Source organism: Moschus berezovskii, chromosome 4 (assembly GCF_049115385.1).
Source record: "Moschus berezovskii isolate FMDL1 chromosome 4, NW_MosBer_1.0, whole genome shotgun sequence".
In the NCBI taxonomy this organism is placed as follows: Eukaryota; Metazoa; Chordata; class Mammalia; order Artiodactyla; family Moschidae; genus Moschus; species Moschus berezovskii.
Window position 1 is genome coordinate 116,535,000 of NC_142463.1, and position 18,295 is coordinate 116,553,294.

General features: G+C 46.8%; 1 protein-coding gene across 5 annotated transcripts; it reads right to left on the minus strand.

Moving 5' to 3' along the window:
• Nucleotides 1-394: 394 nt before the first annotated feature.
• DEDD (death effector domain containing) lies at nt 395-10,674 on the minus strand. 5 transcript variants are annotated; one of them, XM_055402170.2, is made up of 6 exons: nt 10,382-10,456; nt 8,809-8,841; nt 2,387-2,775; nt 2,079-2,186; nt 1,637-1,783; nt 395-871 (listed from the first exon to the last, which is right to left on the minus strand). In XM_055402170.2, the coding sequence occupies exons 3-6, from the start codon at nt 2,709-2,711 to the stop codon at nt 495-497; spliced, it is 957 nt and encodes a 318-aa protein (XP_055258145.1). In that variant the 5' UTR covers nt 2,712-2,775; nt 8,809-8,841; nt 10,382-10,456; the 3' UTR covers nt 395-494. The 5 variants fall into 5 exon arrangements, with proteins under 5 accessions (XP_055258145.1, XP_055258144.1, XP_088692094.1 ...); XM_055402169.2 differs by lacking the exon at nt 10,382-10,456 and adding an exon at nt 9,228-9,338; XM_088835968.1 differs by lacking the exons at nt 8,809-8,841; nt 10,382-10,456 and adding an exon at nt 10,539-10,674 and having other exon boundaries at nt 2,079-2,168.
• Between the last annotated feature and the right edge of the window lie 7,621 nt (nt 10,675-18,295).

Here is an 18,295-nt window from a genome sequence, read left to right on the forward strand (position 1 = left end):
GAGAGTGGAAAGGGCCACAGCTTCTTTGTTTTTTAAAAATTCTATAATTTGGAAGAGGGTGGTGATTAATTTCCAAAATACACTTCAGAGTCCCACCTTCCACACAGCTCCCTACTGACAGCCCTTTGGTTTTTCAGACAAAGTTTAAGAGCCCTCATAAAGCCAGAAGTACTGATAACCCCTCAATGCACCCAAAAGCAGTGATCACTTCAATCCCTTACAAAGACTATGATCTATAGACTTTGCTTCTCCCTACACCTTTGTCTGACGGCTCAGTGGCAAGGTGACTGGAGACACACATGAGGGGTACGTGGAAAGGGGAACAAAGGGAAGCCAGGCACATGGGTGCAGGGAGGGGTGGGGACACCACTTCCATTTTGCTTTTGTCTTTTCCTTTAAAAAAAAAAAAAAGGCAGGGGTGTGATCGGTTGGAAGGGTAGAGAACAAACCCCAGAACAGTATGTAAGCTCCAGAGAAGTGAGAAGGGGAAAAGGTCAGGGCAATGCTTGCAGCATCAAGTTCCTCAGGAGTTTCTGTCGGCCCAGCTCATAGTCCTCCTCGTCCACATTCACCAGCAGCTTGATGGCTTCATGGCCCACAGCCTGCTTGAGGGAGTCTGTGATAAAGACGCCTTTCAGCGCCTCTAGTAACGAGCCATTGATGTAGTCGCGCCAGAATGCATCGAGGTAGGTGAGCTCAGAGAACTTGATGTCACAGATGATGGAGCCCAGGTCCCGGGACTTGAGGATGGTGTTGGCCTGGTTAAAGCGCTCAAACTGGCGCTCAAGTGGGTCCTGCTTGTTAGAAAAGACGTTGCCCTGCAGAGCAGTCTCATGCTGGCAGTATTCAGCCCGAACCCGCAGTCTGATATCTGTGGGGAAAAGAAGACACACAGAAGAGATTGCAGTGAAAGTTGCATTCACACCCAAGTTTTGAAAAGTTGAGAAGAACGGCAGAGTAGCACAGTTGGGAACAACACCTAACAGCTTCTCTACCTCTTCCCAGGACTAGTTCTCTTCTATGAAGCTCTGAAATCCTTGCCTCAATTCAAGAGGTTCCCTTAAAAGGGACATACCCAGGTCAGATTATCTCCATCACTCACAAGTAGCACTTGGAGCCTAAGAGAGATTTTCCTATTAACAGAGTTCACTTTAATACTCTACCATGACTTGAGCTGTACTACAATAAGGCTGTCATAACGGCATCCCTTTCATCTAGTTATTGCTTAGAAAAAGTTGAAATGTCCTCTGCCACAAAGACAGAGTTCTCCACCCGGAGACCGCAACATGCAACCTCGTTGTGCAGCAGCAACCACAGTGAGCCTTGCTCTAAACAGCATAAGCTGCCCAGTGTGCCGAGGCTTCCCAGGTGGTGCTGGTGGGAAAGAACCCACCTGCCAATGCAGGAGACATTAAGAGACAGGGATCGGGAATTTCCCCTAGAGAAGGAAATGGCAACCCACTCCAGTATTCTTGCCTGGAGAATCCCATGGCCAGAGGAGCTTGGTGGGCTACAGTCCCGTGGGGTTACAAAGAGTCGGACACAACTAAAGCAACTTAGCATGCCCAGTATTCCAGCAGTCCTTTGTATTTCCCCTCCAGTCTACTCCACCTCCAGAACCCTTGAACTTCCTCACCGCATGTCTGCTTTTCCTTGGGATCTGGTGTCACTGACTTCCGGCGTTTTCGCTGGCTCCCAAGTGTGGCTCTCCCTCGAGCTGGCCGCTTGCTACACATCTGAGGGCCCGAAGTAGGGCAGCACACCACAGGATAGTGGGGAGGCACTGACCAGAGGGTAAAAAGGGAGACATAGTGGGGGAAAAGCAGAAATTGAAACGATTCACTTGGAATGTGGAGGGATCACTTAGACTTAACACTATAGCAGGATCAATAATGTGACTTGAAGGGTAGACACAACATGGGAACCATTATAGGACCTAGATGAAGCAGTAACACCTCATCTGATTTTGAAGGAGGGGCAGATATGGGAGGGACAGTGTCCTTACATTTAGGCTGGCAAAAGATGGGTCCAGCGTCCTCTTTCTTGATCATGGAAATTAGGGAGAGTGAATATCTCACCTGTTTTAGGGGGGTGGGGAGGCCTCGGTTCTGGGTCGCTGAGGGCTCTGGGTGTCACATAGCGAACTGATGTCTCCTCCAGGTATTTGTCTACAAGATCAGGGCACACTGTAGGGGGAGAGGGACTCACTCAGGAAAAGATACACCCTTCCCTTCTCCTAGTCCAATCCTCCAGTGCACCGCAAAACACCCTTCTCAGGACTCCCCAGAGTCAATGCCTCCTTCTGCCTGGACTCCTACGCTGCTTGCTCAGGGCCGCCCATAGCTCTCCCCTGACACCAGTGTCCCAGCCCCGAGTGCGCCCTCACCAGCCCGTCTCCGCTTGAGAGTGACGTAGGGCAGCAGGTCATGGCGAGTGATGATGCGCAGCAGCTGCAGCACCTGGCGGAAGTTGCTCTCATCACAGCGGCCCTGGCGCTCCAGCGCCAGGAAGAAGTCACGTCCATTTCGGATGAGGCCACGCTCGTGGTCATCAATGACATCAACAAAGAGGAAGGAAAGAACACGCACGTCTCTGTGTGTCAGGTGGGTGCCCACGATGTCAAACATGCGGTGCAGGCTGTACAGCCCGTGCTCTTGCTCACCATGCTCTTCGGGCCACACCTGGCTTGCCCTCCGCTTTAGGCCCGCCATGCTGGGGGCTCAGGTACACAGTGCTCTCCAGAATCCCTGCTCAGCAGCTGCAATCCCCACTATACTGTAAGGACAAGGAAAGAACGTGTGAACCACTCAATGCTAGGAACTGGTCTTAGCCAATCCTATATTCTCAGAGCCTAACACAATGCCTGGCACTGTGTAGTGCTTAATAAGCATTTATTAACTTTTACAAAGTTGGTGATTTTTTTGGCTCACTGTGCAGCATGCGGGATCTTACTTCCCTTGATCAGCGATCGAACCCGCATCCCTTGCATTGGAAGCATGGACCCTTAACCACTGGACTGCCAGGGAAATGCCTATAAAATATTTATTAAAAAATAAAGCCTAGAACTCTCTATATGCAGCAGATGCTGCCCCAAGTCCAGATCTTACTAGAGAAAGATAATCACTTCCGCTAAGGAGGACTCACGAGCTGCAGGTTTAGTGCTACATATTCAGCAGACATTGCCCCGACTGTTGCTCTGGCCTCCAAAATACTGCTTTTGGTCCTGTGTGCTCTCCCTGACAGTGCTCCCAATCAATCCATCCCTTAAATGAGAGCAAAATAAAGAGAAGTAGAAAAGTCACTCTAAATGCTAACACAGAAGCTGCATCAGATAAACCCAGGGGCTGAGAGCAGGGAAACTGAAAGTCTGAACTAGTTTTAATTCTGCCTAAATCATTAACAAACTGTAGCTACGTGACCATAAGTAAGTCACTTAACATGAAAGCCTCAGTGTCCCCATATACAAAACAAGGAGGGAAGAAACTACTCCCCGGAGTTATTAGGAATCCAGTGAGAAAATGCACGTGAAATCACCATAAAACTTTTCTAACTGGTTAGGGGATTTCAAAGAGACAAGCATCCTTGGCCTCTGCAGCCCAGACTCATCCCTCCACAGACCTATCCTTATCTCTCCTACAATCAAACCACGTCCAGGAGAGTAACTGCTGGGAAAGTTAATCAAATATCCACCAAAACTCATGGATTTCAATCAACAAACATCACTAAGCTCCTACACTGAGCATTCATGGAATTCTCCTATGCCACCTGCACTCTCCTGATGTTCACACACCACTGGGATCTATGCCACCTTCTAACCTTTCCTCATGGTTGTCACTTACCAATCCCCTGTCAATGACCAAGCACAGTCCTACGTTTATTATGTATGCTGGCGTTTGATTCACAAATTTCCTCCATCACTGTGGGTAATGTCAGTGACCCAGCTAATAACCAATCCTCAAGTCAAACAGCTTTCATCTCCTCTCGAGCCACTCATAGTTACTACCCTACGAAGTACCGCCCAATACTACTACACCCTCTGACCACAACCTCCAACCACCCAAACAATTACAAATCCCTGTTGATGCTGCTTTCTGTTTCTGAAATGTGCCTCACCTGTCCACCCCTACCACTACCACGCTGGTTCAGGTCCCAATAATCTCTCACCCGGATCACTGCAGAAGCCTCTTTAAGGGCGCTCCTTACAACCAATCTTAACCTGTCTAAACCCATCCCTACCTCCAGCTGAATTACCTAAAATGCACAACTGACCACATCACTTTACATCTTAACACCTCGCCACAATTCTCTCCTTGAGTTTCCCAAGTGGTGCTAGTGGTAAAGAACCCACCTGCCAATGCAGGAGACATTAAGAGACAGGGATTGGGAAGATCCCCTAGAGAAGGAAATGGCAACCCACTCCAGTATTCTTGCCTGGAGAATCCCAGGAACAGAGGAGTCTGCTGCTGCTGCTGCTAAGTCACTTCAGTCGTGTCCGACTCTGTGCGACCCCATAGACGGAAGCCCACCAGGCTTCCCCGTCCCTGGGATTCTCCAGGCAAGAACACTGGAGTGGGTTGCCATTTCCTTCTCCAATGTGTGAAAGTGAAAAGTGAAAGTGAAGTCGCTCAGTCGTGTCCGACTAGTAGCGACCCCATGGACTGCAGCCCACCAGGCTTCCCCGTCCATGCGATTTTCTAGGCAAGAGTACTGGAGTGGCTTGCCATTGCCTTCTCCGACAGAGGAGTCTAGCAGGTTACAATCCACAGGGTTACAAAGAGTCAGACACAACTGAAGTGAATTTGCATGCACAATCCTCTCCTTACCAATAAGAACACTCCAGATTCCCTACCCAACACACCAAACCATCCAAGATCAGGCCTTTGTCACTATTTACTTCTCTAACGTTAATCATTTGTCTAGAGTTCACATACATCACACAATTCATTTCTCTGTAACTATCTTTAGACTATTCTCTTTGCCTGAACTGCCCCTCCCTTCTCTTCCATACGCCCCATTACACCTTTTTTCAAATGGCTAACTCCTCTCATCCTTTAAGAATCAGTTTAGGAACTTCCCTGGTGGTCCTGTGGTTAAGAATCTGCCTTCCAAAGCTGGGGACACAGGTTCAATCCCTGGTGGAGAAGTAAGATCCCACATGTCACAGGGCAACTAAGCCCATGTGCCGCAACAGAGGATCCTGTGTGCCTCAGCTAAGACCCCACGCAGCCAAAAATGTAATAAATAAATAAATACTAAAAAACAAAGATCAGCCCAGACGCCGTCTTCAAATCCATTCTCTGCACCCCGTGCTGGGGTTAAGTAGTCCTCTTCCATGCTCCCACGGAACACAGCACATATATTCCCATTAAACTGTTGATCAGAGGGCACTAAAATTACCTGTTCACCCGTCATATCTTAAGCAACTCAAGTAGAGGGACTATACTCATCTTTGTGTCTATACTGCCGAGCAATGGACAGGGGTTGGCATTCACTAGGAGCAACCTGCTGCTGAACTGAACTGAACCAAACCTCCAAGAGATCACCACAAGCAATACCAATTAAGAATAAACTCACATAATCCAAGAGTGAGAGGACCCCATGAAAAGTACATGCAGCTCAGGTAACATGCATATTCTCTAGCGTTCCCCATACTGCTAAACTACCCACACCATAGCAACCTGCTCAACAACAATACAGCCTGCTCTGTCCATTTTATACTCCAGGAAACTGAGGCTATGTTAAAAGAGAGAATAAAATGATACACAACTTCAGAAGAGTCAAGCAACTGGGGACTCAGAAAACTGAAGAGCAAGTAGGACCTGGTCCTCTCTTTTAATCCTGAAACGAACGCACAGAGAGACTCATACCCTTAAGAAAAGGGGAGGTCCAACCTGGAATTCCGTTCCGTTCCGTCGCTCAGTCGTGTCCGACTCTATGCGACCCCGTGGACTGTAGCCTACCAGGCTTCTCCGTCCATGGGATTCTCCAGGCAAGAATACTGGAGTGGGTTACCGTTTCCTTCTCCAGGGGATCTTCCCGACCCAGGGATCGAACCCGGGTCTCCCGCATTGGAGGCAGACGCTTTAACCTCTGAGCCACCAGGGAAGCCCAATTACCCAGCCCCATAACATGGGTTCAGAATGGGGACAGCAAACATAGCCCATATCTAGTTATAAGAACCAGATGTCCCACCCAAAGCAGGGAAACAGCTGGGAATACAGCCACTCAACCACTGACTGGGTTTCCTTGTCTCTTCCTCTCGTTTCACCTGCTGCAGTCGCTGGCTACAGAGGGGACTGAAGGAAAACAACTTCTCGCTAATGCAGCCACATGAGAAAACTGAGCCTCCTTAGAGCCCCTGCAACTTCGCCTTGCTCCCATCCCACCTGTTCCCCTGGCCAGCCGTCTATTATGTGAATTCCAGAAAAAAACAGATGGGCAGCTTTCACATCCAACCAATCAGAAGAAGAGGTGGCTCCAGACTTCCCTAATTCAAAGTGTCCTGACTATAAACCCCAGGAAATTAGGAAGTATTGTCTGAAAATACCTGGTCACTGGAAAATGAAGCAGAATACAGGAAAGCACTGTGATCCTAACTACATATCAATGGACGCAAATTCTACGATAGGCCTCAATTCTGAGGGTTACATCCCTAGATCTGAGGGGGAAACAGCCGCCTTTAAGTCATAGATCCTAGGCTGGATCAAAGTGACAGGAATTATCAAAGCTTCTAGGTCAGTGGTTCTCAATCAGGGCAATTTTGCCCACCAGGGGACATTCAGCAATATCTAGAGGCTTTTTGGATCGTCATGAGTGGGCAGTGGGAAGTGAGGGTGGTAACGGAGGATGCTAACTGGTGTGCAATGAGTAAGTGCAATGGATAATGCTAGACATCCTATAAAGCATAGGACGGCCTCTTACAACAAAGAATCATCTGATCCAGAATATCAATAATGCTCAAGATGGGAAAAATCCTGTTCTATATGGAGCATGATAAAGGGTCCAAAGAAGAGACAGCACTGTCACTTGCCATCTTATATCTGGAGAAGGAAGTCATCTGTTCCCTCCAACCAAAACCCATCAAACAATATTCCAGAAGAAGAGCCAGTCGGACAAAAACCCATTTAACTTAAGGAAGGAGTTTCATCCCGCTCCAGCTCTGGCTTCTCTATCACCGGCTGCTGCCATTTAGGTGAACAGCAGGGACAGGGCCACACTCCCTTCCACCCCATCCCAGGAGGCATAATCTGACCTAATTCAATCTCAATTGCTATGAAGATTAAAGAAATGCCATCCTCTGCAAGACAGAAAGGATCCTGCACTGAAACCTTGCAGCCATCTTTAAAGTCCCCAGATGAGACCAAGAGCAGACCCTTCCTTGTTAGGCTGCTGAGCAGACTTACAGCACTTCTGCAATAAACGAAAAGGTAGAAGAGGCAGAAGTTTCCCAAGGCCATGCTTGTCCTTGGGAGAAATGTCAGGAAGCTGGCGTGCAGGCTAATAGGCAGCCCTCCCCACTTAATTATCATCTATGATGGAGAGTTCACTCACTCAGCAATACACATGCGGGTTCCAAGAATCTAACTTCAGCACTGAAAGAACGTGGCCAACTTCCTCTTAAACCAAAATACATTCAGCTTACTGTGGCAGTGAATCGAGGGAACTCCCCAGAAATTTACAGAGATTCTCGATGAAAGGTATCAGAGCAGTGAGGAGAAGGTACACCCTCCAAACAGAAGATGAGAAAGAACTTCAGAATCTTGGTGCTTGAAATATTGCCAGACACCAAGAGACAACACTGCAGTAAACAAGAGTCCTGATCCTGCAGGCTGGTTTGGGTCTATCTGAAAGCCTAACATCTAGATCACCCCTAAGGGGTTCCCAAGACTAATTCTTTATTCTGATGAATTGCTGAATTTCCTGGCACTGTAGGAGTTTTTACTGTTTGTTTTCTTTAGGTAGACACAAGACAGCCAAGGGCCAACAGTCTATATGTATCTACAGGCCTTCCTCTCGATTAATTGTTGTCTGTTAGGTTTCTACTCCCAAGCAAAGTCTAGTTTCATTCCAAGCAGGAATGAGATCTGTATTCTTTGAGGTATCTGATTCTCTCAGAAGACCTTGGAAGTCACGTGGAAGAAATTAAAGAGTGATGTCTTAAAATGAAAACAACAGTATAGTTTCATCCCAACAGAAGTAGAGGTATTTGACTATCTCCAAGCCCTTTTGAGAGGGAAAATCTAAAAAAGGGTGATGTCTTAGAACTTGAAATGTAAAGGATATGGAAAACCTTAAAAATGACTAAGACTACATAAAGAAAGAGCTTTCGTGCTGGTAGGACGCAGAAAATGTAACCAAATATCTGGAAGTCAGAATTACAAAGTATGTTTTCAAAATGAAAATTCCACAACAACTAGGAGAAAGAGTAAACTGGAAGAAAAGACTGCCCGCAGCAGCCCGCAGCAGGTGTCTAAGCAATCCTCCAAGGGCAACATTTAGGAGACATTGTTATAGAGTACAGAATGCCACATGTTTACAAATGTTTCTCTCAGAGCTGACCAAGAAGACTAGACAGTAACAAAACGCTGCTGGAGGCTTGTCCTAAGACCCCTAATTTCTGTTCTCTTTTCCCTCCTATCAGTTTCCAGTGACCTAAAGAGACAATGACTGTAACAAATCGTATGTACTTGGTTGGGTGAGTGAAAACCCATTTTCCCTGTCATCTAACCCATTACTGCACTCAACCCTCAGTATGTCATTTCCATTCCCTTTCATTGTTTGAAAACAAACAAAAAGTTCCAGACTTACCTCTGCAGAAAACTTAATTTCCCAGGTCTCTTCCTAGCACAAGGTTCAAAGCCAGCAGCAAAACAAAAACAAATAAGGGGGGAAAGTGTCAATTTTCAAGCTTTACTTTGACACCTCAAAGGCCCAAAGAATCAATCTCAGCTGCAAAAATATACAGACAAGCCTAAAGCTATTTCAACTGTAATGATACACTCTAAGCTAAATGGGAGAACTCACTTCCAACAAAATCCCCAGGCTTCCCTAACCTTCTATTACCCAATTCACTAAACAATACCAGCCCTGAGACTGTCCAGTCTCAGTGACTTACGGCAAAAAAGGTCTCAAATTTAACAACTTGTGGGGAACCCAATTATGCTCTGACACCTCACTCCTCAATCTCTTGTGAGGCTCACCTACTTTGTTACACTATCAACACTGACCTCATCTTTAGATGAACCAGGAGGAAAGTGGTTACAGCGAAAGGCGGCACTTTCTTTTCATCACTTCACTTGTGAGACCGTAACTATCCTCCAAATTCTGTCTTCACCCTTTTCCTTACCTAGTACACAGTGAGAACGAAATATCCACTCGGGCAGCATCCACTCAAACATCTACATTTCACCAGAACATTTTTTTATACACGGGTACTGATCCTCCCTCCTAGCACTAAACAGCAAAATAAAGAGTCTGGAAACTAAAGCGCTCATTTAATTAGCATGGCTGCCTAGATGCCATCCTGTGTTTTCTGTTCCCTTTCTCAGACTTCAGAGCCTTGACTTTAGCATACAGAGGTCCAACACAGCATGCATGTTTCCCCATTCCGACATCGCTAATTACTTAAAACTAGGAAAGTCCTTTACTCCTTCCAACAACATCGATACCAGGGTCCTCCTTTCCCCTTCTTTTCGTAACCAGGAAAAACCAGGATGCTTTTGGAAATCCAGTTGAACCCTCATCCAACCCCAATTCGCCCGTCCCACCCTAGGAAAAGCTAAAAGGCCTGGCAATTAGAATTGGCTGCAACTGATGCTGCTTAACTCTGCGCTCTCTTCCTTTCCACAGGGGAAAGGGAAACCCCTGAACCTCTATCATTCGTGCAGCTCCACTGTCCTATCTCCCATCCCATTCCCCTTCCTCCCAAACTTTCCTCCTAGTCTCTCACTTTCTCCATTACCTCGTTACACCGACACGCTCTCCAGTGCCCAAAACTCCGTTTTCTCCTTTTGCACCCAAATTCTCCCCTAGGCCCTTCCCCCTCCCACCTCCAATTTAACACTTTCGGAACCTCCCCCAAACGTCTGAAAGCCAGCCCTCACCTCTCACCTCTCCACTACACCCCTCCCGTGAGTCCGGTTCTCCCCACCACTTGCCGCAGGCCCCCTTCGCCTTCACAGCCTCAGCCCCTCCCTCCCGCTGCTACCCCCAGCCCGGCGGGCTGCCCGCCCCGCGCCCCGCCTCGGCCTCCCGCACCCCCGGCCCGGCCCGGCCTCGGCCCTGTCTACGCCCCTCCCCTGCGCCTCTCCCCCGCCGCGACCCTACCTCCCGCCGGGTGCCCCCGCCCCCGCACGCCCCCGCGGCCGCTCCCCTCCCCCACCTCGAGCGCCCGCCGCCTCCCTCTCCCGAGGTTCTCGAGCCGGACGGCGCCACCGCCTCCCCTGCACTTTCCGTCCCCAGGCCCTGCGCGGCCCCGCCCGGCCCCGCCCCGGCCCGCTCGCCTCCCCCTCCCCACCCCGGCCGCCCCGCCGCCTCACTCTCGGCTCAGGCTCGTCGCCGCCATGTTGGATCCATCCGCGCCGCGCTCCCGGGCCTGTCTCGCGGCGCCGCATCCGGGCCGCCGCCGCCGCCGCCGCGGGCGTGGGGGAGGGGAGAGGCGGGCGGGGGTGGCTGCCTCCTGAACACCGCCTCCCGGAACCTGGCCGGTTCGAGGCGGCTTCGAGACCATAGTGAGGCATGAGCCGGGGCAGCCATGCTAGGTGAGGGCAACCTGGCAGCGGCATTAAGCAGGGAGTAGATAGCTTCACTTTGGTACCGGAGACTAGAGATTGGCAGCCATCTTGCTTTGGGGCAAGCTGGCAACGCAAGTTTTTCTTCTGTACGGCTTTAGGGCCGCAGCGAGGCCTGTGAGAGCTTGCACTCTCTAGTGTGGAAACGGTGGTGGGGCCCGAGCTGGCTGGTGTCGACTTCAACATACACTGAGAGAGTGCGACTGGCAGCCATGACGCAGAAGGGTCCGCTTGCCCTGCGAACTTGGGGGAAGGGTCACGATCTGGGTTTGACCTTTGCCCTGAGCTTCCTGGTAACCCGGACGTTCCGTAAACTCGGGTCCGGAACAGAAATCACTGGTCAGTTGCCCTCTCGGATTTCACTTTTTGAGCATTTGCTTTTTGAGCACCCGCTTCCTGAAGGAAGTGTCACCTGAGCTGAATCCTGGCCTTCTGGGAACTGGGGGTGGGAGACTGGGTACCTTCTGGAGCAGCATGGTATGGCTGAAGAGGGGTAAATAGATGAGTTCTCTGAGGTTGGGAGGGGCCCATTTATGCAAGGCCACGTAAATTATTTTTTCCTAAGGGTAATGAATAGGTTTTGAAGAGTCTTAGCAGAGGTGTGAACAAACATATTTGCATTTTAAAAAATCAGTGGTAGCAATGGCTAGAATGAATTGGAGGGGGGCGAAGTTAGAGGCTCTTGCCCCGAAGAGAGGCCACGGTGGCCTGTCCTGTAGAATGGCGTGTCCAGATGTGGGGGGAATGATCGGAAATAGATTTGAGGCCGAGGAAGGAATCCTAGGTATTTCCCAGTGTTCTGGCTTGGGCACCTAGGGACTAATGATGCCATTTTCATTATTTGAGGTCGGGGAAGGTGGGGGAGAGAATGAGTTTTAAGTGCCTGTGGGGTATCCGTTAGACAATGGAATGTTACCTAATGTGGGTTGGAGGTCCAAAAGGAAAGTTTAGAGTGTGTGTTGTTGAAACCATGGAAGTGGATAAGATGGCCTAGAAAGAGGAATACCCGCATTTAAGAAATGAGGTGAGGAAAGAGGGAAAAAGAGGACACCGAAAAGGGACAAGTAGAAAGAAGAAACCAGAAATATCAAGGAAATTGTTCAGTATTAAAGCAGATTAAAAAAAAAAAGATCACGTTAAGATGTAGACTACGATGTGTCCATGGGATTTTGCAACAAGTAAGTCGCTTAGTAATTTTGGAGAAAGCTGTTTCAAAGTTATGGTGGGGTAGAAACAACGAGGTAAATTGAGTTACTAGAAAGGCACAATGTATAAAGACAAGTTTCTTCACAGTGTTAATGGTAAAAAGGGGATAGCAGTAGGGTATAGCATATGGGAGAATTTCACAGAAAAGGAAGGAATTTTAGATAACTGTGGGACAGCCAGATAGAGATGTCCAAATGACACTTGAATGTACGAATCTAAAACATGGGAGAAAGTCATATTAAGTTGGAAAAAAAAAAGCAAGTGCAAAAGAATACATGCATATTTATATAAGCATTAGAAAATTAGTTATGAAGAGTGGGCTTGGGAGGAATGGAACATACTTTTTATTTGAGATTCATCTTTACTGTTTGAATTTGTTTTACTGTGTACATAACATACATTACTTTTATAGAAAGCTGCTTTTTAAAAACTTCAATGATGTATAGGCCAGAAATTCTGAATCATGGACATTTCAGTGGTTGTTGAAGCCACATATTTGAATACGCTTCTCCAGAGAGCAGCAGAGGGCTAAGCAGAGGCTTTGGTGAAGTCTAGCACTGAAGGCATAAGTAGAAGAGCCCTTGGAGAATCTTTGAAAAGGAACAGCCAGTGAGGAAGAAAAAACCCTGGTTCCTAGTTGTCACAGAATCAGAAGGAAGAGAGTGTGTCAAGAGGAGAGTTGTTGAAAGCGCAGGATGTCCCCAGAGAGGCCGCTAACAGGGAAAGTTAAAAGCTGACTCCAAACTCAGGTTTCCTGGACACTTGGCATAAAGGTAAAATCCATATCTTGAACCTTCACTAAATACCATTGAAATTCAACCTCTATGCTGTTCCATCATTGTATGTCACAGCTGACAACCCCAGTCTTTCAATGCATCTTCAAATAAATACTTGCACCATGAATGTTTTCACATTCAAGACTGCTTCCTCTCCCATTCTTTATTAAGGCCCTTAGGCTGCCATCAAGAAAACCTTGTGTTGCCAGAAATGGTAAAGTTAAGGAATTGAAAGTAGGAGTCTAGGCTGAGGAGGCCAAGAACTAACTACTGATCACTTGGATTTTCCTAAAACCACCCAGATAGGGCTTCCCAGGCAGCGCTAGTGGTAAAGAACCTGCCCGCCAATGTAGGAGACATAAGAGACACAAGTTAGAAACCTGGGTCAGAGGATCCTCTGGAGGAGAGCATGGCAACCCACTCCAGTATTCTTGCCTGGAGAATCCCATGGACAGAGGAGTCTGGCTGGCTACAGCCCATAGGGTCTCAAAGAGTTGGACGACTTAAGTGACTTAGCACATACATACACATACCCAGTTTGGCACAGAGGGATTATTTAATAGGCACAGGAGTTTTCAGTAAGCAGGAAGGATAAAGGACAGTAGAGCCAAATGGTATAAGCTTCAGAGGAGTAGTTTTTACAAGAGGATGACAGCGTGATCATCTGAAAGTAGCAGTGAACTGTAAAGAGAAGGATGATCCCCTGCCCCCATTTCCTGCAGGATTGGGAATAAACAGTCTCTACTTTACAAGGTTGAAAGGAAGAGATATCCATTAGAAAAAGCCAAGACTGTCTCTCCCCACTTTACCACCACCCCATGCTGGAACTATTCCCTTGTGAACAGCCTGCTCTCCATCCTCATTTTCCTCGAGGAAGAGTGATCAGGGCAGAGGTTGCTACCTGTAATGTATGGAATGGGGATGTGCCCCCACCCACATAAACTCATAAAAGAGGCAGACAGGCACTACTTCTAATTGTATTGTCTTCCTACCCATATTAGGAAGTGGTTTGATGCCTAGCAATCTTGACATCATGGTGGGAATTCCTTTCCAGGAGCCCATCTCCCTTCCAAACTTAAGCCAACCCCATTTAGAGGATTAGAGAGGAGAGGCCTTCTCTAGTGGTGTGGTGTCGTATCTGTTCAGTGCAGCCTCTGGGGAGATGACCTATCACCCTCTTCTTCGCTCACAATGGAAAGATAAAGAAAGGACTGGAATTTTTCTTCATTAGGCCTGCAAAGTAATCCGTCTTCCTCTTTAGGACTATACCTAATCCTTTTCCCTGGGGCCAAACCTTAACTAAATTTTACAGATTCCAGACATTGAGACAATTGCCTGGCCAGCTGTTCCTAAGTTAGTCCATTCATGACTGCATTCAAGACTGTAGGAATGTTTTTCCTTTGGGGGTGGGAGCTGGAAATATACTCTTAAAACATGAAGACTTGGGAATTCCCTGGCGGTATAGTGGTTAGGACTCCACACTTCCAGTGCAGGGGTCACAATTTCAATCCTTGGTCAGGGAACTTAATATCCCACATACTGCACTGCATGGCCCAAAACAAAAAAACATGAATCCTCAGGACTTTCCTGGTGGTCCAGTGGCTAAGAGATCATAATGCCCTTAACAGAAAGCTAAGCAGATTTCCTGAGGTGAAATGGAATAAATGCTAACCAAACCAAGGAGACTGGCACTTATGCCCAGCACTGAGAAAAACATATTTCAAACACTAAGATTTTTTTGTTCAGTCGCTCAGTGATGTCAGGCTCTTTGCAACCCCATGGACTGCAGCACACTAGGCCTCCCTGTCCATTACCAACTCCTGGAGTTTACTCAAACTCATGCCCATTGAGTTGGTGATGCCATGCAACCATCTCATCCTCTGTTGTCACCTTCTCCTCCTGCCCTCAATCTTTCCCAGCATCAGGGTCTTTTCAAATCAGTCAGTTCTTCGCATCAGGTGGCCACCGTATTGGAGTTTCAGCTTCAGCATCAGCCCTTCCGATGAACATTCAGGACTGATTTCCTTTAGGATGGACTGGTTTTTGTTGTTAGTTGTAGCTAAACAGTTGTTTCCCTTTTGCTTGAACTGTATGTCACCTCTACAGTTAAAGCAAAACTTCATCTCTTCTCTAATATTCTTTTTCCACCCTCTCCTTACTTCAACTAAAAACTAAAAAAAAAAAACTCTCTGAGAAGATTGAGAACCCTATATGGGACTCTCTTGTTCTTCCTCCTTTCATGTCCCTTTCTTTATATCCATCCCTACTCTTCCTTGGAGCCTCAGCTGAGAGAACATTCCTCCAGCTTTCAGGCAGGCCCCCAGGGCCAGGGAAGCCTGGTGGGCTGCCATCTCTGAGGTTGCACAGAGTCGTACACGACTGAAGTGACTTAGCAGCAGCAGCAGCCTCCAACTGGACCTTGGTTTCCATTCTTCTCTACTTCTCAGTACACTCTGTTCGCACAATTATCTCTCCCTGCATTCAGATCTTTAAACAAACCCTTCAGCTACCTTTCACATGATCTCATTTCCGGTATGTCCTGCACTTAATTCTCAATTCACTGTCATTTTCAGTAATTAGAAAAGTCCTTTTTTCTGTGCTTAAAAAAGAAAAACTCTTTGTAACTTCAATTTGTTGGCCCTGTCTTTTTTCCTCTATATCAACACATCAGAGCTAAATGTCAGCATTTCAGAGAGCTACAATGTCCCTACTAAGTATTTTTTTCCAAGTCCAATGGTCAGTTCAGTTCAGTCGCACAGTCGTGTCCTACTCTTTGCGACCCCATGAATCACAGCACGCCAGGCCTCCCTGTCCATCACCAACTCCCGGAGTTCACTCAAACTCATGTCCATCAAGTCGGTGATGCCATTCAGCCATCTCATTCTCTGTCGTCCCCTTCTCCTCCTGTCCCCAATCCCTCCCAGCATCAGAGTCTTTTCCAGTGAGTCAGCTCTTTGCATGAGGTGGCCAAAGTATTGGAGCTTCAGCTTCAGCATCAGTCCTTCCAATGAACACCCAGGACTGATCTCCTAGAATGGACTGGTTGGATCTCCTTGCAGTCCAAGGGACTCTCAAGAGTCTTCTCCAACACCACAGTTCAAAAGCATCAATTCTTCGGCTATCAGCTTTCTTCACAGTCCAACGCTCACATCCATACATGACCACTGGAAAAACCATAGCCTTGACTAGATAGACCTTGGTTGGCAAAGTAATGTCTCTGATTTTCAACATGCTATCTAGGTTGGTCATAACTTTCCTTCCAAGGAGTAAGCGTCTTTTAATTTCATGGCTGCAATCAGCATCCGCAGTGATTTTGGAGCCCAAAAAGATAACGTCTGACACTGTTTCCACTGTTTCCCCATCTATTTCCCATTAAGTGATGGGACCAGATGCCATGATCTTTGTTTTCTGAATGTTGAGCTTCAAGCCAACTTTCTCACTCTCCTCTTTCACTTTCATCAAGAGACTTTTTAGTTCTTCTTCACTTTCCGCCATAAGGATGGTGCCTTGGATGCAATCTTAAAAATGACAGAATGATCTCTGTTCGTTTCCAAGGCAAACCACTCAATATTACAGTAATCCAAGTTTATGCCCCAACCAGTAATGCTGAAGAAGCCGAAGTTGAACGGTTCTATGAAGACCTACAAGACCTTTTAGAACTAACACCCAAAAAGGATGTCCTTTTCATTATAGGGGATAGGAATGCAAAAGTAGGAAGTCAAGAAACACCTGGAGTAACAGGCACATTTGGCCTTGGAGCACAGAATGAAGCAGGGCAAAGGCTAATAGAGTTTTGCCAAGAGAACGCACTGGTCATAGCAAACACCCTCTTCCAACAACACAAGAGAAGACTCTACACAAGGACATCACCAGATGGTCAACACCAAAATCAGATTGATTATATTTGCAGCCAAAGATGGAGCAGCTCTATACAGTTAGCAAAAACAAGACCAGGAGCTGACTGTGGCTCAGATCATGAACTCCTTATTGCCAAATTCAGACTTAAATTGAAGAAAGTAGGGAAAACCACTAGGCCATTCAGATGTGACCTAAATCAAATCCCTTATGATTATACAGTGGAAGTGAGAAATAGATTTAAGGGACTAGATCTGATAGATAGAGTGCCTGATGAACTATGGATGGAGGTTCGTGACATTGTACACGAGACAGGAACCAAGACCATCCCCACGGAAAAGAAATGCAAAAAAGCAAAATGGCTGTCAGAGGAGGCCTTACAAATAGCTGTGAAAAGAAGAGAAGTGAAAAGCAAAGGAGAAAAGGAAAGATATAAGCATCTGAATGCAGAGTTCCAAAGAATAGCAAGGAGAGATAAGAAAGCCTTCCTCAGCGATCAATGCAAAGAAATAGAGGAAAACAACAATAGGAGAGACAAGAGATCTCTTCAAGAAAATTAGAGATACCAAGGGCACATTTCATGCAAAGATGGGCTCAATAAAGGACAGAAATGGTGTGGACTTAACAGAAGCAGAAAATATTAAGAAGACGTGGCAGGAATACACAGAAGAACTGTACAAAAAAGATCTTCACGACCAAGATAATCACGATGGTGTGATCACTGACCTAAAGCCAGACATCTTGGAATGTGAAGTCAAGTGGGCCTTAGAAAGCATCACTACGAACAAAACTAATGGAGGTGATGGAATTCCAATTGAGCTATTTCAAATCCTGAAAGATGATGCTGTGAAAGTGCTGCACCCAATATGCCAGCAAATTTGGAAAACTCAGCAGTGGCCACAGGACTGGAAAAGGTCAGTCTTCCATTTCAATCCCAAAGAAAGGCAATGCCAAAGAATGCTCAAACTACCGCACAATTGCACTCATCTCACACGCTAGTAAAGTCATGCTCAAAATTCTCCAAGCTTCAGCAACGTGAACCGTGAACTTCCAGATGTTCAAGCAGGTTTTAGAAAAGGCAGAGGAACTAGAGATCAAATTGCCAACATCCTCTGGATCATTGAAAAAGCAAGAGAGTTCCAGAAAAACATCTATTTCTGCTTCATTGACTATGCCAAAGCCTTTGACGGTGTGGATCACACTAAACTGTGTAAAATTCTGAAAGAGATGGGAATACCAGACCACCTGACCTGCCTCTTGAGAAACCTGTATGCAGGTCAGGAAGCAACAGTTAGAACTGTACATGGAACAACAGACTGGTTCCAAATAGGAAAAGGAGTATGTCAACGCTGTATATTGTTACCGTGCTTATTTAATTTATATTCAGAGTACATCATGAGGAATGCTTGGCTGGAAGAAGCACAAGCTGGAATCAAGATTGCCGGGAGAAATATCAATAACCTCAGATATGCAAGAGATTTGATTTAGGTCATATCTGAATGGTCTAGTGGTTTTCCCTACTTTCTTCAATTTAAGTCTGATCTGAGCCACAGTCAGCTCCTGGTCTTGTTTTTGCTAACTGTATAGAGCTGCTCCATCTTTGGCTGCAAAGAATATAATCAATCTGATTTTGGTGTTGACCATCTGGTGATGTCCATGTGTAGAGTC